Consider the following 25,385-nt stretch of genomic DNA (forward strand, 5'->3'; position numbering starts at 1 on the left):
TGTTAAAAATAGTCCCAGCGAATATGAATCAGTGGGCATACTGCTGGCAAAATGGCCAAAGGTGTATGGTAAATTAATTTATCACATGGATATCATCTCCACACAAATATGGAGTGTGAAGAGATAGGAATAGTGATAGAAATACATGACATTCTCACAGAACTCTTAAAATATAGTGTGTATAAGAATGTAATTAGGGGCTTATACGAATCATGTTCATTTAATGCGATTCATTCACAAAGCCAAACATTCCTGTTTGGCCTGAAGCGACAGCCCCAGTCCCTCTGTGCCATTACACATAGTATTAGGGCCACGGGGTCCATGTGGTCCCTGTCCTTGGCTTGCCCTATCTCATTCACACTGCCCTCAGTGGTGTTCACGAGGACATGGGAGGCCCTCATGGGGCTGTCTCTGTCAATGCTCTACTGTGCAGCCCCACCTAGCCTTGTGCAAAAGGAGTGCTATGGTAGTGCCTAGACGTACCAAGCAAGCAACGTCAGGCCTGCACTTGGGCTAGGCCTGCACAAACACACCAGGACTCATTGCCAGCTTAGCAAACCAAAACCTCCCCAGCCCAGTAAAACATTAGTGCCGCTCAGCACTGTTCACTAAGGAATGTCTCTTTCTCTCCCACATCAGCAGAAGAGTATATTAATGGTTTTAAAATCATCAGGTACATCCTAAACTACATCATGTTATTTCTTTCCACTCTTGACATAGATCAATCCTGTTTGCCTATAAAAACCTCAATGATTGTTCAGGTTTACGCTTCTTTAGAGTGCAGTATTTCACTGTCAACCTAGTCCACTCTAGATGTTTGGAAAGTGAGTGCTAGGATATATCCTCCTAGTTCATCTCTCACGTGACTCAAATTGGATTCCAGTTCTGCTAACTTTGTTGCTATTTAATATCCAAATAAAAGAACAGTTTGAAAGTAAAGCATCTTTCTGTGAGAAACAAGGCAGAATGTCCACAGATTGTCCAGGGAGATTCCAAAGGAGAATCTTAATTGTAAGCATCCCAGTTATAGGCACTGTATGAAAATTAGTGACCTTAATTTGCTTCCACTGCAATAACAAAGTGATCCAGGCCGAGTAGTGCTGACTCAACAGAGCTGGGATTCAGGGGCTTACCCCACGTTGCAATGTTGAGAGATCCTTAACTGCTCCAATGAGCTGATGTCACCCTTACGGAATATGCTGCTAACTGAATTAATACAGGGAAAGGACCTGCTTTTCCAGTTACATCATCTAAAGCAAATGTTAACTTTCTTTAGCCGAGTCCTTAGTTAACCGCATTAGCGTGACAAACGCTCCTTAGTCTAGCATAAGTAATTAGAATGTAATCACTTTAACTGCATCTTAATTACCCCAAATGAATTGAAGGGACATTAATAGCAAAGATTAAATTGCCTTAATGAACGGTTCTTGTGACTACATCAATATTTGAATCATGCTCGCCATTCCTATCGCACTAACCAGCTTAGGTAGCTGTTAGCGCTGGTGGGAGCTAGGTGGCGCCTCTTCCTCATTTGTGACGTCGAAAGAAGGCAAAGATACAAATACTCAACTCAATCTCTGCCTTAGCTTGAGCAAAAATTGGATATTTAATAAGACGATGTCTGACTGTTGTAACCATTTCTCTCTGATGTGGGCCTGGCCCCAGTTATTCATGCCTTTGTGACCTCGAGAGTGAAGTATTGAAATATTTAGCTCCTTCTGAGCATCACATAGGGCAAATATTTCTTATTGGTTAATAAAATTGAATATATTCATAATATGGATAAATGAACGTCTCAGTTTCAAAGAGACTTAATTTTGATTTTATTATTATTTTAAAAAGTGGGTGGCTAACAAGTTTCAAGATTAAACAAGACAATCAAGACTCGATAAAATGTAGCTATTTCAGTCTACATTAATTTTAAAGCTCTATGAAGTATCTGTTTTGCTTTTAAAACATCACAGATTTCATTCAGTATATACAAAAGAGCTCTCTCTTATAGAAATTATAGAAACATTGATATAGGATTTCTGTTGAAACTGTGGTGAAAATGCATTTTCTCAACAGTTTCATTGTTGCACAAATAAATATTCATGAAAGTATTTCAAAATGTTTGCCAAGAACATTCAAATCAGCAGCTAGAATTTTTAAAAGTCAGTAATCTTTTCTGACTATCATTTCGGACTAACCCTCATAGTATTTCATGTTAATATCACTGTACTTTAAAACTGTCTACGACCTTAAGGTTCTCTGCAATTTTTTGTAGCAAAATCACTAAAGAATGGAAGTTTGTGTCTTCTTATTTAAAATTTGCTGGAATTACACATGGTGCACTAATATTTGAAGTTCAGTTTGAAGTGGCAGCAGGTTGATGGCCCAACAGAAAAAAGTCATTAAAAAAGTTAAATACAACAATCCGTAGGCCTTAGCATTACGAATTAGCCAGTAATGCTGTGTGTAAAAGTTACTGAACAATAATCAATGTACCCTTAATTTAACATTGTGGAACATATCCAATTTTAGCACTGAAGATTTTTATCACTCTAAAATGGGATACAATCAAAACTATTCTTGTTCCTACAAAATTCTCCCACAAATGATTATTTTGCCATTACACAACCAAAATCAGGTTTCTTATTGGCCAAAAGATGATGCATCTTGGAACAAATCCAGGAAGCATCATTTTTGTTTTATCAAGATATGATATTTGAAAATAAGTTTATATTCATTTAAAGTAAGAGTTGACTGTCATAGTTGTAGGGTAACTGCACTGTAGTTCTCCTCCATGGTCCCTTAAGAGCATCCACTAAAAGATTCCTGGCTCCTGGCCATCACCTCCAATGGGTGGAAACCTACATCTCATTCCCTTCTGAGAGGGGTGTTAAAGGCTGCACACCTCCATGATCCACACTGGGATAGCCCTAGCAAGCCAGTTTGTCTAAAAGCCCAATGCCTGTGCTTTGCTTTTACTTCAAGGGCTACGACCAGTGTATTTCCTGTGGTTATATCACAGCTCCTTCTCAGCAAGCACATTTATTCTTAAAGTAAAAGCATTACAACAAAAACATAGAAACAATAAAACAACCTATCCACATGCTAACCAGCTTACCAGAGCACCCCCAACTCCAATATTGGGCTCTGGTAGGTAGGTGTCAGCCCTTCCAACCTCACAACTGGGTTTTCCTCTGGTTACAAGTTCAAATCATTTTTAGATCAAGAACCAGAACTAAGGCCCCAAGTAAGTTTAAGCTCAGGCTGTTTATCCAAAAGTCCTGTCTTTGTCTGTTGGTCTCTGGAGACTCCAGTCAGAACCAGAATAGGCGAGCCTCCCCAGGAGATGGTGCCTCCCTGGAGGTCTTATTTGCCTTGATCATCCCCTTGATTTGCCTTGATCATCCCCTACTACTTTCCCTTCCTGGAGGAGCTGTGGTAGCCCTGCCCCCATGGAGTACACACAATCCCTGGCACACAATTATACACAAACCATTCACACATGTAATACAAAATGATCTCGCCAAGATACTGCAGGAAGTTGCCCTCTCTGTCACATTGACGTGTTGATTTGCTCATAAATAAATCTAGTGGTCATGAAAATGACAGGTTTTGTGATGATGTGGCCCTGGGCATGATGCTACCAGGCCTTTGTGCAACCTGCTACACACAGCTTGGGTAGGCCCCAATCCCAAGCCCATTGAAGACTCCAGTAGGCTTCTGATGAAGCCCCTAGTGCACCTCAGCAATAAGGCCTCTTCAGTCCTAAGCCCACTAATTGTCCCAAAGTATGAGTTGCTTTTGTGATGTGCTACCTTGGGGATCCACCAGAGGGCACCTGACAGCTCTGCCCAGGCCAAAACACGCGGGGTCATTCCAATAGGAACTAATAAAGGAACATATAGGAAAGGATTCACTATCTGTGCCTTTTTAGGATAATTCTTTGCGAGTATTGAGAGATTCCCTCTCCGTTATCTGACAGCCGTGGTTTGCAAGTGTCCAGCGCTCCATTGCAGTATTGTGACACATTTTCCCACAGCCCCATGCACCAATTGGGACCGGAAACACCACCTTCTAGCGAGAGAATTCTCTCTCTCTTTCCCCTTCCTAATCAGTCTCCTATTATCCTCACCCCCGAACTCATGATCAAATTCGCACGGTACCAGCACCGCTTCCTAGCCACTGGTTCTTCAGCATGTCCCTGCCCCCACCAGCCACAGGCATTCGCCAAGCATTGCGGTGTCATGCTCCTGCAGGTGTCACAGCAATGGACACGCTCTACCTGCTCCGGAGTGATCATGGCTAAAGCCGCCAGGTCTAATGTGGGCGGTAAGGGAGGGAAAGATGCGGGAGGAGTTTGCGCGTGCGACATCCTCGCAGCCGGGTAGTTGCGCGCTGGGATTATACATAACCGATGTTATTGTTGCTCCTGCATTAAAGAGGCGAACATCAGATTTCCGAATAAAAGTTCACTGGACTTGTATGATTCATTGGAAGCATGAGGCCAACAAGCTGCAGGGCAGGTCGTGAGCTCACCCCTCCTGTTCTTTCCCTCTTTTGACTTTATTGTAAGAAATTAGTAGTTTCCCATCTTGCTTACAATGTCACCCACAACCTTTAATGCAGCCTGCAGAGTAGGAAGGAAACAAAGATCTGCGAATAGAAATCGCAGCGAGGGAGCAGGCAGGTAACTGTCCGAAGTGCTGAAATTCAGAACCCCACCTGTGCACGAATTCTGGTCAGATGAGCTTATCAATCAAAACCCAATTTAGAACAAAGAAGGCAATAGGCTCCTCCGCCACATATAACCGAAGGCGCAGCGTTTGTTTTGCTTGAAAAATTAGTCTTCATCTCACAGATTCTCATTCCCTAAAGAAAAGACAGAAAAACTTTCCTTTCAAGCGACTGAAATGAACATGTCCTCTCATTAGCAACTTGTTGGCAACCAGATGTTTGCAAAGTTTCGGGAAAGTTCTTTGTATTTTTGTATCGTAATTAGGACTTGATAATTTCAGAGGCGATGACACATGCTGCAGGAACAACAGATGCCTCTCTACGAGAGGCTTCTCCAAAATACCCCGCACCCATCAATTAGAGACTCGCAACTAGTACAAAGGCCAGTTGGTACTTTACAGTTTCTCGCACTAGCTCCTGTTGGACAGTAGATGGCGCATGGCTTCTGAATAACAAGCACGGCTCAAACAAGGAAGTAAAATGGCCATTGAAATGTAGGGCAGCATGTCAATATTATGCATACAATAGTTCTTTAATTTGTTGAGAGGAGATGTGAGAAATCTGCGGACAGTACGATGAAATTAACTGATTTGTTTCCATTCAGATTAGCGGATAGTCTTGCACACACTTCAAATGAGCACTCCACATGTATGACAACATAACTATTGGGGATTAGTTTGTAGAAGAAATTACAAGCAGCAAAGTCCAACAGAGGCCTCGGGAACGGTGAGGCTACGCAACCACTCGCTGTGTATGTACGGAGGCTGCGTCTATAAACTGGGGTCCCAACCAGGCCAGGGCCCCAGCCCCTCCAATTGCATGTGAATCGGTGACACCTCTTTTTAGAATAGTTGCAGCTGACTCTCCTTGCATTGCATGCGGCTGGGATTTACCTGAGCTCACATTTCCTCGTCAAATCCCATTTCTTTAGCGGAAGGAAACAATCCCGGATTCACATTAGACAAGAGGCCTCCCCCAAAAGGCCAGGCGCAACTCCCATTTTGATGCACTCTCTCATCATCATCAAAATGGCAGTCCAGAAGAGACCCACCAGGGACAATCACATCCCCTTAATATCTCTCTTCCTCTTCCAGTTTCTGTCTAAAATATCATTCCCTGCCCGGTCCCAGCGTGTCTTTCAAATAACACGTGATTAATTACAAACAAACAAAAATCAGAGCTGAATAATGACTAGGAAACCGTGGGAAAATGTCATTTGGGGAAAAGTAATGTTTAAATATCTTTAAACACCTGTGGTGACAATTAAGGACCTGTTACTAACCAGCAAGGTAATCCCCAAATCCTCCCTTATCCGTTTACTACCCCCTCTCCCACAGCTTCCGGGCCCCGCATCCCAAGGCGCTTCACTCCCAGCACGCTGTGATTGCAGAGGAGTTCTGCCAAGCCAAATAAATAACCAGAGATGTGAAACATTTACATTATGGCAGCATCTTAAAAAGAAACAGGGAAGACCAGTTTCAAATGGAAGAGCTCCAGCGCATTAGGCTGTGGCTATAGCCAGGTTAACCCATGTTGAACCCCTCCCTTTTTGCCACTCATTGCACGTTATCTTTCTTCCTGCTTACATCGCTTTTGCACATTGGAACCAGGCAAGTCCCTTTCTCTGCTGGCCCTGCCCCTTTCGGGTGACAGACAAGCCAGAATTGCTCATAAGAAACAGACAATGCACCACAGAAGCAGGTACTTTGCCAGGGGAAAGTGCATGAAAACCCAGCGAAAGTCAGGCCCTTAACTGGACCCAGCTCACGTCACAAGAATCAATCACATCCATCAAACTTCGGAATTGGAAGAGACCCCCTTCAACTGCACCCCTTCGAGCTCTCTGCATTTCCTGACAGTAATACAACGGGGTAACTAATCAAACCCACCGCGCTGATGCCTTGGTATAGGTCATTTCGGGGAGCCATGCTGGCGTTGCTGTGTAAATGCCATGGGCTGCTCGCCCACCAGAGAGGCAGCGTGGCCCAGATAGCCACGAGCCCGTCCATCCATGCCCTGAGCCCTGCGTATGTTTCTAATCTCATTGTAGCCACCCCTGCTTCTGACTGCAGAATCCTCTGCAAGCCCGACCCAGAGGAACGCGGTTACCTGTTGACACGCTACCAGAGAGCCGAGCAGTCCTTCAGTCCCGCCTTTGGATAAATATTAACAAAAAGCAAATGAGGCTGTGTATTAGCTGGTTATAAATCAATCAGGCTACAAGGACACCGACAACAAACAAGCGCAGATTCTTCACTAGAGAACTTTCTCAGAGCACTTGTTACTAGCTGCCAGGGGAATGGGATTTCTGGTTCTGCCCTTATCATTTTGAGTCACCGGCTGCTGCTATCTGCCAACCCAGCTAGGGCGAATGCAGTTAACTTTATCTTATTTAAAAGGCTACTTCACAGCAATCCCAGCGAAACCACAAAGCTGGTTGCTAACTGATACAACACGTGACCTGTAGGTAAATAGCAGCTAATGAGTTGTACTGGTGGGAAGCAGAGGCATCCTCTGAAATGCACAGGTGGGAACTTTACCCTCCCCTCAAGATCAGAAAAGAAACGTGAACTTAAAAAAAAATCGCCTAGCCTCATTGCTTGTTTTAGGCTTGGAGGGTCCTAATGCACTTGATTCCCTTTAGCAATTAATTCATAAAACAAACACACAGGAGGAGAAACCTTTCCCCAAAGCTCTCTCTCCAACAAGCAGCACTTGTACAAGCCACAGAGATGTGTAAATAGATGTCCACTTCGCAAGGCACAGGCCTATGGGCGTGGGATGGATTGTTTAATGATCAGACTGCAGGTGCGTCGCTTTTCAGTTTCCGTGAAGGGAGATTTGCAGTCTTTTAAAAACCCTACAATGATGGGCTCTCCATAACTAAAACAAGCAGCAAGACATTGATGTTAAACCGAAAATCGATTAATGTATCGTTTCTGATGCAAATATATTTATGCATAATCTCCACTGTGTAACTATTAAACAGATCTATAATGATGAACTAATTGCCTGCTCGTGTGACGATCTGCTAATATCAAAAATGCATCGACCTTTCCTTGCACGCGGTGAGTTTGCACACAGTAGTCTTCAGGGTAAGTGTTGCAAACGGCGTTCATTAGATTTTATATTTAATGGGAAAACTGCCCTGATTACAGTATTGATTTCTTTACAGTTAAATTGGTGAGAATTTCTCTCCGGTTTCCCAGGCTTCAGCTGAGTTGAGATTTAATTTCTTATGGAGGAAAACAAGTGCGAGGGGTGGGCGGGGGGGGGAAGGGAGGCAAAGCAACGATTTTTTTTTTAAATTAGGTTTCCGGAAGATATTGACTGATTCCTGATATAGGAAGCAAAGTCACCCCGTGCCATGCAGCAGCGGGCAGCGCCCGCGGGCAAACCCTAAGTCTGCAATTTAGGGTGAGCCATTTGCAGAGGAAATGTTGCCTATATCCGAAAGCGCCCAGCTTCCCTCCTTGGGCCCTGTAGCACTGGGGACCTGCTGCCTTCAGAGGAGAACTGGACTTTGTTTTCTCTAGCAATTGGAAATAAAATGCATCCGTGAAAGAGTCTATTTGAGGACAGGCTGCTGGGAAGCGGCCGTTTGATAAATTCTCTGCTCTTCGGACCGCCCCGTTATGCAATAGATTTGGGGAGTTTTGTATCAAAGAGAAACTCCGGTCCAGTCCTGTATATTTGTAGCTTTCTCTTGTATTGTTCAGTTATTTCGAAATCTGATCTCACCTTAACGTTTTACCTTCTTAGCTCCCTGGAATGAGTCTACCTTGGCTGGGCAAGTGTATATGTGTGTGTGACTATGATGATCTTTTCAAAACACACCTTTCTGAAAGCATCATTTGGCCAGATTCATTTCAGATCCTAGATCCAGCTCAAAGCGAAGTAGGCACTTTTTTTTTTCTGGGCTAGCTCTGTCCTTTCAAGCCTTCACTCGTCTCAAAACTATTTTTTTCAAATCTACCTTGCACGCTAAAATAAATCGACATTCCGATCCCAACAGATTGTAGATGGGCTCTAGCCTTTTATTCATATTAATAATAATAATTAATCCTTAACTTTCCCTTTTAAACATCACGAAGGTAAAAAAGAAATCATCCCTGAGAGAATGTTTCGAAGAGGGAAGGAGAAAAACGGGTAAATTGATAAATATGCAAAGCTGAAGGGCAGAGAGGGGGGGACAGACAAAGGAAAGGAGGCTAGAGAGGAGAAGGAAGATGGGGTGAATAAAATGGAGGCTGGAAGAGGTCAGCTTTGCAATTAGCAGCTCTGCTTACATTTCGAGAGACAGCCCAGGAAGTGTCAAGACCTCAATACAGCATCCATGTAACTACCAATTTTTCCTTTATTTGTCGGAGCTTCGGTGTAATCGGGGAGGTAAGAAACCCCCAGGGATCGCTGGAAGGAGCAAATTCTCAAGATAAAGTGCTGGACAAGACTGTGAAGCCTAAAATAACCAGGGTTTTGTTTTCCTCCTTGTCGCCTTCTTGATGTTGGCTTTAAGAAACGCGTAGAAAATAAATAAAGAGCCTGACAGCCTGCTCGGGATATTAATCTGCCTGATAATTCTCTAAATGCCCGAGAGTGAGTTATAATTTGGACGTGAAATTTAATTTGCGTTGGCTGGAGTAATTTATGATATTTCGAATTGATGTTCATACATCAATATCAATCGGGGCAGATTTTTACCACTTAGTAAGATCATCACACATTTAAAACCTGCACAAAATAAAATCGATAGTTTATGCATTTACAGCAGATTGCCTTTCTAGCAACGCCTGCATCCCTCCCAGCGCATGGCAGCCTGCCCCGGGCGCGGGCACTTCGCATCACTGGGGGCCAGCCCGAGAACCGCCCAGCGCCCTCCCCCCAACGCCCACGGGCCGCCGGCGGGGGCTGTGCCGGGAGCCCACAGCGGGGGATGGGAGTGGCAGGCGTCCGCCGTGGAGAAGGCCCCGGCCCGGTGCGTGTGCGCGCCAGCAGGGCCCCATCGATCGGGAATCAGCTCCATGTAAACAGACACGTGTTCCCGAGCTGCCCCTTCGCAGGCCCGAGCCGGCGCTGGGCTTCGCCTCCAGTCAGGCAGGTGCGGGGATCTCCGGCGGCTTTCACCTGCCCAGGACCCTCCTCTGTTCGGGGCAGGCCCCAGGGCCGTGCCGCATCGCACCGTTTCCTGCTCCCCTGGGGTTCCCCACCACTCCGGCCCCTGGCCGTAATGGGAGCGAGCGACCCCCACTGCCCGAGCTCCTCCAGGCTGCTGCCGCTTTGCTCTGTCCTGAGTCCGCGGCGATTATTGCTTCCCCCAGGTGGCAGGATAACCCGGGGGTCTCTCATGGCCCAGGGCCCCAGGTCTCTCCCTCCCTATCTCCCCCTGCTCCCCCCCTCCAGGCTCCGAGTCCTTGCTAAGGATTCTCCCCTCCCCTCGGGCAGTGCACACCCCCCCAGTGCCCGGGATCGGCTGCAGCCCTGGGTCCGTGTGAATCCGCCCTGCGCCCCCTTCCCCATCCCACTCGGTGGCTGCTGTGCTGGAGACAAGGAGTGGCCCGGCCTGGGGCCCCGGAGGTCAATGCCAGGGCTAGGCGCTGAGCAGACCCCCCCATTAAGGAGCTGTAGCCCGGGGTCACAAGAGAGGCCACAAGCCTGGAGCCAGAGGGTGGGTGTCCGGCAGAGCAGCCTGCATAAGGGACAGGAGCTCGAGCAGTGGCAACAAGCACACAACAGAGCCCCGGATAATTAGGAGGATCAGCCGCTTCCAATCGCCAGCCCCTGAAGGGCCACACGCTAGACAGAAAAGGCCCGGTGACTGGTCAGGAGAGGATCCGGATCTGTTTTTCGGATCCTAACGGTCCTACAATATTTATAGGGGAGACGCAGGAACTTGTTACAAAGCCGGAAGGATTAAAAAATAAACAGTACAGCCAGAGCCCCGTCCCCCCCGCCCCAGGTCAGAATAGATGCTGTGTCTCCATGTCCATGTTTGCTTAAATGACCCTTAGGGATGGGGCTCTGTTTCCCTCATGTGCAAATATCCAGCATTCAGGTTGGATTTGAATGAGAGGGCGGAATAATGAGTCTTTGTCTTCCTAAAGAGATTATGGAGATCCACTTATACCCAGCGCTGTCCTGACGGGGCGGGCCGGAGGAGGAATTGGGTGGGGAGGGGGGTTGATTTGGGGGCAGTACCGAACAATGCAGCCTGTTTTTCTGAATCCCTGGAAGTGCGGGGAATAGCGTGTCAATCCGACACTGCAGAAATCGGCCCTGCTGTACGCTCCCCGCTCCCATCTATCTTCTTTTCAGCAGCCCAGCCTGGCTTGGCATAATTTCCTTCCAGCTCATGCCAAGAAGGGGGCTCCAACATATTCTAATTCGAGTGGTTGTTTCCAGTATCGATCTATGTAAATAAGTGGAAATTCAGGTCGTCCAAATTGTCCTAAAAATACGCTCCAAATCGAAGTTCGCCCTGTCAATCGTTAAGGGGAGATCTCAGGCACCAACTCCCTCCCTCCCCCCGCCTCCCGCCTGGACAGCCGCAGCAGGACTGGGATTTACCGTTCAGGGGGTTTGTTATTGAGAGAGAGAGAGAGAGAGAGAGAGAGAGAGAATGGGATTTTCTGGCAGATCAGACCTGTGAAACCTACATGACTCTGGGGGAGTGAGAAAACAAGAAAATATCCAGCAAAGCCCGCCTCATTCGCCCCTCTTTATGTAGAGGGACCATCTCCAGTATAAGAGATAAAAGATCACTGCTAGACCCACTTTCTAATAATTCAAAGCCAAGCGAGCACGAGCATGGGAAAAGGAGGCGAGGAATCAAATGTGTAGCCCGTTTGGAGTCTCCGAAGAGCCAGGGAGCATCTATTACCGTATTCATTCTACTGTTGAGGCAGAGGCGCAGACCCATTTGTGCACTGGAAAGAGATTTGGCCCTTCCCTTTATTTTTGCCTGTGAAACGGATCAGTGACCCTGACTCCAACTCGGATTGACTGTCTCGCGTTCTCCAGGGACAAATTAATGGAGACCTATCAGTTAATTAACAAACCTTCACTCAAGGCACCACCATCATATTAAACGCGGGCTCGGTACTATGACTGAGTACAAGCTGGGGCTGGGGGACAAAATAGAGAGAGAGACAAACGAAATGGATTGAAATATTCTTACTCCGCTCGTTCGGGTCACAGCAGACAATACAGCCAGCCATTCCCTAGGAAGAAACTGAACTAGCGAATTATGGCCACGTTAATCCCAGGTGCTATCTCTGTTCGCCACAAGTTACTGAGCCAGTGCATAAATTGTGCATAACGCATACTTACTCTCACATGTATATACAGACTGGAACTATGTAAATTAAAACTCTGCGGACTAATGAGACTTGTGATCATTTGCAAATTTTGACCAGTTCCAGTCCTTCTCTTTAGCCACAAGTTACATTCCATAATTGTATCATTTGTGTCAAAAAGCAAAGTTCTAAAATGCCCGATCCGAAATAAGCAGAATAGGAAACTAGCATCTGCTCCCTTTTCAACTTAGCTATTATCTATTCACCCTTGTCACAAGGCTACTTTTGCTACAAAGTAGATCCACCGAAGTGTATAAAACGATTTATTATGAGGTCTTAGCTTCAATTTCCCCAACACTTCACCGAAACATTTAAATTGATTCTTTCTTTTTAATATCTACAAAGTCCGGGTTAACAAACCTCACAATTCCCAGGTAATAAACACAGTTACAACACGATCACACAAACAAACATGAATATTTCGCTCTGGGCAGCCTTTTATGATGCTCTTATTTCTTGTACAAGCAAATAAACCCAAAGAAACGCGACGAAAACGTAGATGCAAACATATGGGTAACATCATTTAACAGAGAGGTCCTTGAAAAATTGTGAAGCCTCCCCTAAGTCTCCACCAAAGGGTTTTCCAACACTTCAAGAGTGTGTGTGTGTGTAAGAGGCAGAGGCAGAGACAGTACACACACACACACACACACACACACACAGAATGTTAAGTTTGAAAGCAATTTTATATACAACAGCTGAGTCCAGTTCTGTGTGCTGGTCAGCTGGCTGTACCTCACACCAGAAAGTATTTGCAAATATACTAATATGGAAATAGACAATAACAGGAAATATCTATCTAATACGGGGCCTGATCCGTATTTCATGGGCACTCCAAAATGTCCACTAGCTTTTGCTCCTCTGTGCACCTGCTAGTTCATGTACATATACATGCAATGTTGTGTACAGTTCACAGGTATAAACATATAGGCGTTACATGTCTGTATAGTAAGACTTGACTGGATAGATTTTGATCCTGTGGGTGTCACAGTACACAGCATGACCCCCCACACCTCTCTTTCTCTCCCCTAACTCCAGACACGCACACGGGCATCACAGCGCCTCACCATCCTAGCATACCATTGTTTAGGGACCGGGACGACGGTGCGAATAAATCAAACGCTCCCTTTTCATATGAAGGAGCTAGAAGGGAAATCCAGTGGGAATGTCAGACTTGAAAGGGAGAGACATATTGCACTGGAAAGAAACAAAAAATACAAGGTGTGATGTGACCTGTGATATTATTTATCTGCACATACGTATTGGAATGGGCTTTTCCTGGGCAAGCAGCTACACAGCTCTGAGATCTCTGTCTGTCTACACCTCCCCCCCGCCAGCAGTAATCGCTGAGGCTCACCTGCTAGCCTGAGAGCAGACATTCTCTGGAATTCTGGCTCCTGAAGCCACTTCCACATCCTCCGAAAGGTCTCCCGGCCGGATTTGAGTTTGCTCCAGGGCTTGGGGTTCCTCAGTAGGTCTGAGAGGGTCCCTTGAGACCGGCACAGCACCCTCTGGGCGAAGATAGCCTGGGGGATGCTGTACCGTTTGAGCTCGGTGGTGATCCTCTGAGCTACTTCTTTGGTATTGATTTCTTCCATTTGCCCTGAATTACTTCCACTGTTGACCTGCGAACCAGTGACAGAAGGGTTTTGTTCCCTGGCAGAGCCCAGAATCTGCCCGTGACTCTGGGCATTCAGGTGGGCATGAGGGTGATGCGGGATCCCATTGATAGGCACCATGCCAGCGGATGTAGGGGTAAGATGTTGGTCCCCATGCCTGCCCAGCATGGCAGGGTGGTGGGCTTCGAATCCGTTCGGGGTGAGCATTTTCTCGGCAGGCATGGGGGCACTGGGGTGAGCGTAATGAGGCAGCCCTTGCTGGGAGTTGTGGATGCCCCCCAGGCCTGATCCAGACAAAGGGGAGAGGCTCTGCCCCATGCCGGTAACATCCTTATGGTAGGGGGTGTAGAGATTGTTCATAGAAGCCAGACCCCGCTCGTCCCTCATGAGGGTGAAGCTGCCACTCACATTCCCAGGGATCCGCTGGTGGTGATGGTGGTGGTGGTGGTGGTGGTGATGGTGAGGGAACTTGTCCGAGACGGTGGAGATGGGAGGTAGCGGTTGCAGAGGGGTTAATGTGGTGTAGGTGCTGCTCATGCTCATGCCGGGGGGTGTCTCGCAGGCCATGGTCATGGTGGGATGCAGAGGTCCTGTCAGAGCGTGGTCAGGAGGCCGGTGGTGGTGGTGGTAGTCGCCACCGTCCAGGATGGAAGCCATGCCCATGGAGCGAGGATGGGCTGGCAAATGATTGCTGCGATGGGCCACCGAGCTCCTGTGATGGGGGCTGCTGCTCATCAGATCGGCCGTGGTTGGCACCGGCTCATGGCTCACCCCGTGCAGATCGCCAATGTTCTCCATCGTCAGCTGCGCGTTCATTGTTATTCGTGCAGGCTTGTGGACACCACATCTATCTGGTCTGTGGTTGGAAAGTCCTAGGAGGTCTTCACGTTGGAGGCATGCAGGATTCCACCCCCTATGGAAAGGATCAGGCGCTTGGGGCGGGGGGGTTGGTTGGGCTTTCTCTTTTGTGTGATTTATATATTTTTTTTCGTGATGGTTGATCAATTTTAAGGCCCCCGTTCTTTTAAAACAGCCTCAGCAGCCCCAGTAGGTGTCTGGTCGCGTCCCTCGCCATCTCTAGCCATGTCTCTTACTGTTTCAATGTCTTTGGCCACAGCTCCTGCTGCTGCAGCTGCTGCTGCTGGTAGAGAGCGGGCATGCGCGCTGGGGGCCCCATGCACACCCCCTCCCCCTCCTTGCATTCACACACACTCCTGCCCGTGACATCACCGTACATATTAAGGAAGCAGGACCGTCTCTCCTTCCTATCCAAGCCCGGCTCTCTCCGCTCCCAAGCTCCGGAGAAGCCCCTCCCGGGAAGGAGAGAGAGGGGGAAAAGCCTGCACTCAGCCCACGGGCAGCGAGCTGCAGAAGTCTGCATGGCCCCGTCAGCAGATTAGATGGCTGCGTACGGGAAAACAAGAACAACCCCTCGGCTGCGCGGAGCACAAAGGAGCTGTTCTGGAGCGGGGGCCCTTGTGCCTGTCAGAAACAGACCCTGGCCTGGCACACGCGCCCCTGGGCGCTGTAGGCTGTGCGCCCCCCCGCCCACCCAGCTGTTTTGTGTGGCCCTTCTCATCGATCGCACCCCTCCCTCCAGCGATCTGACCCTAAGCGCCCCAGCCCCCAGGAGAAGCCGGAGGTGAGGAGCAGGGCGAGCTGCAGCTTGGCTCTGGTCTCCCACCCCCAGGCAGGTACCAGGACTGCTGGTTGCCCCCCCCCCCAGGGGCTGGAGGCAGATGTGCTGCTCCCCGGCCGGGGACAGCACCCACAGCGCTTTAACCCGGGATGTACACGGGACTGTAGCGCCCCAGCTTGTTCGGTGCGCTGCAGGCGAGCCCCTCACCCTCACCCCGCCCCCAATAACCCGTCACCTCCACCCACACGGCAACCTCAGCTGGGCTCGGGAGGGAGGGAGGCTGCTCAGGGTCCGAGCTGCAGAGCGGTGGGTCTCCCTGCCTCTCCCCGGCGCCCTTCCCTCTAGGTGCGGGAGACGCGCGCGAGCTTCCCTGTGTAATTAAAGCGGCCGGTCCCTCCCCTTTGGTGACTTAGCATTTTTAGTGAGCGAGCCTCCTTAAATTGAATTTTAATATTAACTTCCGGGTTTCCTCCAGTCAACACATCAAGGTGAAAAATCGCAGCGTCCCGGCCAGCCAGCCAACCAACAAAAGGCAGGCAGCTGCGGGACGCACCGGCACAGCCGCCCCGCGCTCCCAGGGGCTCCGGGAGTGTGAGCCGCCCCCGGGATGGGGCCGCAGCCTGGAGAGCTGGGCTGTTCACACGTGTCCCCGCCGCTCTCCCCCAAGGGAAATACAATGGGAGAGGGAATGGGGGGGGGGGGGGAAATCGCAACTGGGGGGTGGGGGGTGGGGCTCAAGGCGACCCCGTGTGGGGCGTCTCTGCGCGCCTCGCTCCCTGTTGCCCGCTGCTCTTTGCTTCTCGCTAGGGAAACTTATTTTAAGTAGCCGGGAAGACACATCCTCATTGTAAACATCTGGGGACCGTGTTTCATATTATCTACTTTCACTCCCCGATCCCCAGCTCCCCTCCTCCGCTCTCCCCTTCCCACCTTTTCTCCCCCCATCCCTCCGAAACCCCGCTAGACAAGCAGACTGCAGCTCTCCAGGAGTAGCTCAAGTTGGCAGCTTTTCCAGTCCTTGCGACCTGCTGGGATTAAATGGGATCCGCACTCCCGGGCACCCCGCCCATCCCCAATCCCTCCCCCTTCCAAGGAATGAGCTCAGAGCAAGTTTGGGTGGGGGGCAGGGCGGAAAAAAATGTCAACTGTCCGGCTTGTGAAAACCGAGCATTTGTAAGGACGCTCCAGCTACCACATGCCGCTGTTTTTTCCAAAGGGAAAGAAAGAAAGAAAAACTTGTTAGCTAAGGTGCTTTTCTAGCGGAAGAAAGGACAGATGTGCCTATTGTTCGTCCATTAACAATAACGAACCAAGCCAGTCAAAATGTGGCTTCTCTCTCCCCAAACCGAGCCGCGGGAGGGTGGAATTATGACACTCCACATTATTTCTGAACCGATCTACGGGGAAATAACACAACTGATTAGGAGAAGCCAGGCTCGGCTTCGCAATAGTATCTACATAACTGTGCTGGGGTGGAAGAAAATAAAAGGGAAGGAAATTAAAGTGATTTCCTTCCATGCTATCAGATTAGCTCCCAGCCCTGCTTAGCTGACAAAGGCACCCTCGCGTGGTGCATGGGGTTTTTTTTTAAATGGAACTTTTTATATTTATTCACTGCACGTAAAAATAATGTATTTAAACATGTCTTGAGCCCGCTGACGTTAACGGGTGTAATGGCCGAGTGAGACGGAGACCTGGGGAGAAGGGTGTTTTATAATGGTGCACGCAGCAGCTTCACGCCTGAACTGCTGACAGCACAGGGGTTATTTACAAATACATGCAGATTAGAGCGATGCTAAGGCTAAGAGGGAGAGTGCATTCTGGTCAGCCCGCCCCAGACTAATGGGTGCTCCTCCGTATCGTCTGTAGTGCAATCCCAACCCACGTCTGGTTAATTAAAGCAGGAGCAGCAACCTCAACTGGGAATGGCTTTTCACTTGTGAATTCAGCGATACCGGCTTGGGACACTGAATTAATGTAGTTTAATAGCCGTTCTCAAACTAAACAAAACTCTACTCCTAGCTGGGCATATTGTGTCACTAACATGACTGGCCCCGGTTGTGATGCCGAGGTAAATGTGTATGGCCCATTGCAGAGTGTGTCTTCTCGGGAGACATTTCTATCCTATCAGAGGTGCCCATCGCTGGGCTAGAGCCAATAGGCCAATCATTAGAGGTGCTTGAGCACCTGCAGATCCCATGGAAGATCAGAAGGTCTCTCGCCGTGCAAATTTGTTTGTATCAAGTCCCTTCAAAGCTACGAGATTGTTATGTAACGAGAAGGCTGATGATCTAAAATGTATTCAGTGTCAAGTCGTTCCCAGCATTTTGGTCGCAGGAGTAATGTACATGAATACGATACTTCTATTATCTTCAAAACAGATCTTTTGATCTGACATGATGTCAATAGAACCATTACAATACAGATCTTACCATGAAATCAGTGAGCGTTTGTACAGCAAAAATAAATATACGATGTATATCAACCCTTGGATGCGATTTTGTGTAGCCAGAACATGTGGTAATAACATGTTGCTTCCTCAGATTTCCAGGGCTAATCTAACAAATTTGGAATAATGTGTCGAAGGGTCATCTAGCAATTTCTGTGTTAAACCACTGCTCTGTATGAATTCTTAGACCCTTGGAGTCACATATGTAATTTTGAGAAAACACCGCCCCCCCAACCCCAGTGGGTTGCTTAGACAGTCTCCCTGTCAATGCAGATTTATCCCTGATTGAGTTTACTAGCGCTTCCAGTTTATTCATCCTTCAGAAACTGCACACCACCAGGACCACAGGCTTTCTTATGGCGATATCATGAAAGGAGTGTGGTTGACCCAAACGAGGCAGATTTAGCTGGATGCATCAATTACTCAAATGGTTTCATCTGAAACAGGAGGCTCTGTTATAATGTATCTATGATGGATAGATGTGTTCTAACCTGGCAAAACGAAGCTGTCTAGATAGAATTGTTGGGCAAATTGTTGGTCCTTCTCTTGTTCAAAGTACACTTCACTGTGTACATAGGTTTGTAATAGCAGCAATGACTGAAATTTGCCATCATCCTTTCCTATCCACCCGTCTCGCTGGAAAATGCATCAGATCAAAGGCTGTTTTATATTGTGAAATCTTGACGTTACCTCTCAGTTATAAACAGCCAGTCTTTGGCTACCAATATCAATGCAATCAAGTCAGTCTCACAATTTTTCTGAGGTCATGTGGAGACAGAAATAGGGGTGAATCCAGAACAAAATAAGCCACCCCTCTTTTGAAGCGACTTGAAAAGTAAATCATAGGATCATTTGGAAAATGTCTCCTGCTAGAACTTTATCACAAGGGTTTTGTGGACATTTTCTCTGCAAACATTTTGTAAACAACTGTGCAAAATAGTGTATTTAGACTCAAATGCGGACCATATTAATCAAGATGAAAACAAAACCCACTTGCTAAACAAATATTAAGCACATTTGATAAAATCTTTCATACGGTATTCCTAGAAAAGAACCTTCTACTACATTTATGGTGCATATTTTGTGAACAGGGAGCTACCTTAGGTTTGTTGTGTTTGATCTTTAGACCAAATCCTTGGCCAAAACAAAGGAAAATGGTCTGACCTTTCATTTGCTATTCTGAAAGTACTGTCCGAAGCCGGTGGAAAAGAGGGTGCCTCGAAAATAAAGCGGGGTGATGCTACAATAAGGTAAATCGCTCAATCCCGCAGGCACGTCAACATTTTCAAGCAAGAATAAAGCACAAGACGATAATAAAACAAAGTAGCTAGAAACACATATAGGACCATGTTCTGCACGGACATAGAGCTGTTCCTCTGTACAGCTCAAAGGGCTTTACAAAGGTGAGCAAGCTTCATTATCCCATTTTACAAAGGAGGAACTAATCCCCAAAGCACAGGCAGAGCTGAGACTAGAAACCAGGCCTCCGCACTCCCAGTCTGGGACCCCCACCGCAGGCCCAAGACTGTCCCCCAAAGCTGACCCCTAATTTAACCGTAATCAAATAAAGCCAGCAATACTGAACTGATCTAGTGGACATAGCCAGCACCGTTACTTTAACACAAGCCACCTAAGTGGCTCCGCTGCAGCAGTGGAGTGAGGGTGAAATCCTGGCCCCGGGCTGCGGTGGGGCCGGTGTTTCACCCAAAGGCGTGGACTGGAACAGCTCCCTGCTCTGCGCCGCAGGGTGCAGAAGCTGGTGCTCAGACTCAGACCTTGGCCCGCAGGTGATTTACCCGCCACACTGGTGGCATGAAGGGGTAAAACTGCCCTCCCAGCTGGGGCACTCCAGAGCCGAGCACCGCCTCAAAGTCCTGCAGCAGCAGCAGCAGCAGCAGGCCCGCGCCCGATCCCTGGGGCCCTGCAGGGGACGGGCTTTATTCTCCCGGGACTGGGAGAGAGGGCGGCTGGAAACACGCGCTGGGGAAGGGATGAAGGGCGTTTTCCGGCGTGCAGGCTCCTTCCTTCATCTCCCTCTTTTATCCTCTCCTCCTGGTCTAGCTGCCCGGAGTTTGCCCGCTGCGGTGTATTTCCTCCCGCTCTCCCCTAGGGCCGCCCGTTCCTTGGCGCCATCTCCCTGTTTGCCGGAGTGGAAACGACCCCGTCCCATCCTCCCGCCTTGCTCCTCTTCCCTGCCCCGCTCCCCGTGACCCCTCGCCCTTCGCCCTGCTCCTCTAGCCTGCCTGGTCTCGTTCTCCTTCCTGCAGCCCCCTGCGCTGCTCCGTCCCTTGCTACTCCCCGCTCTGGTCTTCTCCCCTCTCCTTCCACAACCCTCCTCTCCCACCATCTCCTCTGGTCACACTCCCTCCCTCTCACCTGCGCCCTGTTTTACTTCCTTCCCTCTCCTCTTCGTGCTAATCTCGTCCTCTTTCATGTCCCCCCCCCCCTCTGGTTCCCACATCTCTCTTCTCCTCCAGAGAGATTAGCCTCCACTTCTCCTTGCTCTGGAGTATTGCTCGGATCCCTAGCTCTGCACAACACAGACACATGCTTCTCTATCCGCCCATCACCGAAGTACCCGGGCGCTTCCCGTGGAGGGTAGGAATAGCTGCGCCAGAGAAATGTCCACAAAGGGGAGGAATCTGTCAGCAGACACCCATCCCAGTGCGAAAGGTGGAGGCCATGGTCTGCTGCCTGAGACCCCATGGGGTGTCCTATGGTATAGCAGGGGGCTGGCAACATGGATTAGGGGCAAGGGGGGCAGCATGGTTGCAAACGCTGCTTTGTAACAGGCCTCCCGTTGTCTGTGTGTGCTAGGCCGTCAGTACAAGAAAACCGATCCATCCCTTAGCCAGCTCATTGCCTAGAGGAGCCCCTCTGAACGGGATGAGCCTTGGAGCACTTCGGATAAAGCAATCTACACTCCCCATACGCTGGTCTAAGTTATGTCGAGCACAGGAATGGCTAAGGATCCTATCTGATGGCTAAGTTAGACCCATTACAGTGGGAAACGCCTACATCTATATCTACACAGAGACACATGCGAGCGCAGCACTGACTGTATTTGTCATAAGTGTCTGTCTGATAATACCGGCCATATCCAGATCCGCAGACCGTGATCCATGGAAATCAAAGGGTGGAGCGGGCGACATTGACCTCTGCCTTGATCACGCTCATAGATCTATCGATACATTGAGGTTCCATGTAGGGATGTTCAAAAGGGGAGACGTGAGGCCCTCTGAGCCGGACACCAAATGAGCAGAGCGGTTACAACGCACAGACTCCCAAAGAGAGAACAGCGTGATTCTGAATACGACTAAGGAGAGGATAAAATGCAGAGTAAGCGTAGAGGAAAACTTTTCCTAATGACAAGTAGCTGATACACATGTTTAATAGTCATCTCTCAAAGGCAAATATTAGAGCTATTTGAAAAAGTCAACATTTCCAAAGTGATTGGGGCTGCTTTATTAATTCTCTGGAAAACTGATTACAAGATTGTATTTGTCAGAATTCAGTCCTACCTCAACAGATGGCGGAAAGCCATCAGTTACGCTGACAGTTTTATTTTCCCTTCCCGTCTGAAACTCCGTACACTTGTAAATTGTGCTAGTACCTACACCTCAGTCCTACATAATTTTAATATCTTAATCTTAATCTTTAATATTTTGCTATCCTTCCCCCCCCAAAAAACCACTCTATGCTAAAAAAGCCCTGCTAAACCTCTCGTAATACCTGTAATGTTAAGATAAAAGCTATCTCCATTTCTAATATTGATGGACAGAGAACAAGAACCATCCAAGCTGCAGGTTGCGGAAACAATGGATCTGAAGCTCAATTAATGATTTCAGAAAGTTTTTAGGTTTAATTAAAAATAAATAGGAAAAAATCAGAGCCGAAATAAATGAAAAATGCAGAATCTGGTGTTTCACAGGAGCAGCACTATAGCCATGTTACCAGTCTAACTGAATCCCAACTTTTCTGTTTTATAATGAAACTCTGTCCTGCCTGCAGCCAATTGTTGGATCAAATTTGTCTTAAAAAAGAGAGAATGTTTTTGTGAGAAGGTTTCAAGAACTGTTTGACACTCTAATACCTTAACATGACTGACATTTAAAATATGAACATTTACATTAATTCATAGTCTACATTTGTTCTTTTGCTCGTGAAAAAAATGCAACAAAATGGCCCCGATTTTTTAAAAGTTGTGAAGGGTTGGTACTGCATGGGTACAGTCAGTATTTTTCTATGAAGATTTCTGTGCCGGAGAAATATAGGACACAGTTTACGTCCCATGTATCTGTGCTGTTAACATGGGAGAGTGTAAACAGCTCCCAGGATCTAGCGTGTCAATAATCCATAGATCACAACAACCTAGTCACACAGCCACTCTGGTCTCAGTAATCCACAGGATCAGAATTCTCAGTAATACACAGCAGTGCATGGTGTCAGCTCTCTATGGATTAGGGTCCGGGTAGTGCTGGGTGGGGGTCTATTGAGGTCCCCTTCTTCATGGAAGGATCATAAAGTGATATAAATTAATCTCAGAGATCGATTTCTCCGCTCCCCTCCCCCCGAAGTGAAAAGGAAACTGAACACAAAAATCCATCGACTAGCATACAAACCAACAACAGAGTATTTCCTGGGCCTACACCTGCCGCAGCTCCTTTGACAGAGGCCTGTTTTACAGCGGTCTGCAAAGCCTGGGTATGGGAGATCCTAACCTACCACTCCCTGGCTGACCTGCCGGGGGTTAGACATTGTAGAATACATTTCCCGGCTTTAGGAGGTTTAAATGAAAACCACAGAATCTGATCCTGAGGGAGTCCTGCTCTGTGGGGTTTCACCTTTGAAATGCTTAAAGTTTGTGACGTTTAAGGGAGCCTCAACCCAAGTGGATCTTGCCGAAGAGTGAAAGAGAACCCTCGAAACAAATCATTTTGGCGCTCTAATCAATTACACTTCGTGTAGCCAAGTGCCATCTATTTAACGGAATAATCGTTAAGTCTTTATTTGATCAGCAGAGAGGACTTAAAACCCAACTTTGCTTGTTTGAATTCTGGTGTGAGTGTGTGTGTGTGGTTTAAATCCAAGAGAAGGACGCCATGAAGCAGCCATCATCTCTCCCCCAACTGTAGCAATTAAGAAGGGAAAAAAAAGAGAGGGAGAAAAGAGGGCGAAAAGGCAGTTACGCGGCCTCCGTGGGCGAGCCAGGTCTGAGCCTGGGGCCGGGCCTACCCGCAGCAGAAGAGGAGGGGCTGTGTGTGCAAATGCAGCGAAGCTAAGGACGGCGCAAACAAATTGCAAACAACCCGGGAAGCTGAAGCACAGCAGGGAGGAGGGGGCGGCGGGGGGCGGAATCCATTACAATATGTTGGGGCGGATTTGACAGAGGCCTGGGTTTGGTGAAGGTTTCTGAAACGAGGCCGGCTTTTCTGCTTCTCTCCCTTGTAAGCGATGTTTATTCTCTGTCGCGGTCCGATGATAAAAAGGCCCCTTTGCTCCCCTTGTGTTGGTGACAGCTTGCAGTGGTCAGTGGATGGAGATCTCGCCCCGTTCCAAAGGGGAACATGTCAAAGGTGACGCTTGAAGACTCCAAAAGCCAACAGCTGCCAGGAGGAGATTAACTTTTCTAGACTTTCCCCTGTTGAGCTTCTTGGAAACTTGCCCGGTGACGAAAACAGACACATCTGTCATAGGCAGCTCAGAGAAAGGGGGCTTAAAAGGCTGGGACAACGGGTGGCACCGTCACGAAACTCCCCCGATGTACACAGAGTAGCGAGGAGTTCCGCGACACACAACTTCGTGGAGCTAGTTTATCGGCGCCGCAAAACGCGAAGGGGTTGTGTTAACCCGGGGGGCGTAGTTAGGGGAGATAATTTCTCTCCGGACTTTAAAATCTCCTACCGAGAGCATTCTCAGGCAGGAAGGGATGGAAATGGGCAGAGTGGCAGCTACAGCTAGGGAGCGCCGGGAAGATCCCAGGCTCAGAGGTTCTCTCTTCCCCACGGGTGGCCGCGCACACAGACCCATTCTCTCTCGCGCCCACACACCCATGCCCACCCATAGACACAAACCCCCCCTCCCCACCGGGGTTGTTGATCAGGCATTTGAGCAGCTTTGAAAAGCGCACACACTTTTTTGACCTCCCCCGGCCCTCTCCACCCCCCTTCTTCTCGGTGCAGTTGTACATTAAACCATCCCAAACGCGGGGAGGAGGGGAAAGCCACTTTGGCCATTGGTTTTCTCCCATTAATGCACTAGGCTTCCCCCCCCCCCCGCCCAAACAGTGTCAATATTCTGAAGTGGCATTAATGAACATTTAAAAAGACATCCTGGGAACCCGAATGAAAGCGTGGTGGGGCTGGCAGCGCACGCTACATCTGTTCCCATTCTCAGAGTGGTCGATATTTGTCCTGCACGCTCCTGGCTGCCGGGCTTGCAAGGGGGGGAAGGACTCTTTTTGTTGGGAGGCACTCAAGCGGCCTTGATGCGGGTCGCAAAGCTCCCCTTGGCCTGTCGGAGTTCAGGAGCAAATGGCCTTAAAGCGCCGTGCGCGCTTAGCGCAAAGTATGCGCAGTCAAACCCGCAAGTGAAGGAGAAGCTGGGTGGGGAGATACTGTGCTAAAAGTTAATTGCTTTCTCCCGCAGTATTCACACCGAGAGACCCGCAGCGCAGCCTTCACCCATCCCACCAAGTCATCGCTGTATTTCACCCAAGAGGGTGAATCTAGTTCCTTAGATGATGGGCATGGGGGCTCTCGAATCACTTCACCCATTTTGGGTTTAATGTAGGATCACTCTATTCCCCCCTCAACAACAGGTGAAGCGAGATTTGTATCTCTATCAATTCGTCCCAGCCCACGCCCCATTCCCCCAGCTAAACAAATTATTTTTCTCCTCCATTCTTTTCATTCCAAATCGTTTTACTTAAAAGTAAGAGTTCATTGAGTTTAGACACTGGCCCAAAGCGGGGGGAAGGGGAGGGAAGTTGTTGATTATTGTTTTGATTTTCCTTGAGTCCAGTTTCTCAGCCCAGGAGCCATTCGGTATACGAACCCGATGTTTATTTTCCTGGAGATCACTTTGTAAATGCAGCAGAGCCTTGGTAACAATACGACACGTCTCTTAAAAAAAGTTGTCAGAGAGACGCGCTCCTCCCCGGCTGCTCTCTTAACGTTCTCTTTGGACGACTTTGCCTGCTTTATTCCCATATATACACAAATATAAGCGGAGTTCCAGCTGCTACTTCGGATTTGTCTTTAGATTCGTGCTCCCCCCCCCCCCCCAGAATGAGCAAACCGCAGTGTTTGATAATGAAGGAACTTATGGAGGCTTGCAAAACACTGTAAATAATTTAGCATTGTATTTCAGGGAAAAAAATAGCTTTCTTAAATCATCTCCTCAATATAAATTGCAGACTTACAGTATGGCCCTGGTAAGTCTAAATTTTTAAAGTAGCAATATTCAAAGAGACATAGATGTCTGTATTAATTATTTATCCGCTGGTGCCTTCCTTCGTTTCTAACTTATTATTAATTAGGCGCCTCTAGTCTTTCGCAGAGAGCTCCACAGAGCCAGTTGCAGCTTTAAATATGAATTAA

The 25,385-nt window shown here is 48.1% G+C and overlaps 1 protein-coding gene across 3 annotated transcripts in view; it reads right to left on the bottom strand.

Moving 5' to 3' along the window:
• The window catches only part of ONECUT1 (one cut homeobox 1), a 35,412-nt gene extending 20,242 nt beyond the window's left edge, over window positions 1-15,170 (bottom strand). Inside the window, exons 1-2 of one of the 3 annotated variants that reach the window (XM_044980359.1) lie at window positions 13,435-15,170; window positions 12,386-13,274 (exon numbers count right to left, since the gene is read on the bottom strand). In XM_044980359.1, the coding sequence (XP_044836294.1) occupies window positions 13,246-13,274; window positions 13,435-14,512 (1,107 nt within the window). In that variant the 5' untranslated portion in view covers window positions 14,513-15,170 and the 3' untranslated portion in view covers window positions 12,386-13,245. Of the gene's footprint in view, window positions 1-6,834; window positions 7,294-12,385; window positions 13,275-13,434 lie in introns of those variants that run through there. The other 2 variants (XM_044980358.1, XR_006572504.1) reach the window with 2 other exon arrangements.
• Window positions 15,171-25,385: the final 10,215 nt, after the last annotated feature.

This window comes from Mauremys mutica, chromosome 11 (assembly GCF_020497125.1).
Source record: "Mauremys mutica isolate MM-2020 ecotype Southern chromosome 11, ASM2049712v1, whole genome shotgun sequence".
In the NCBI taxonomy this organism is placed as follows: domain Eukaryota; kingdom Metazoa; phylum Chordata; order Testudines; family Geoemydidae; genus Mauremys; species Mauremys mutica.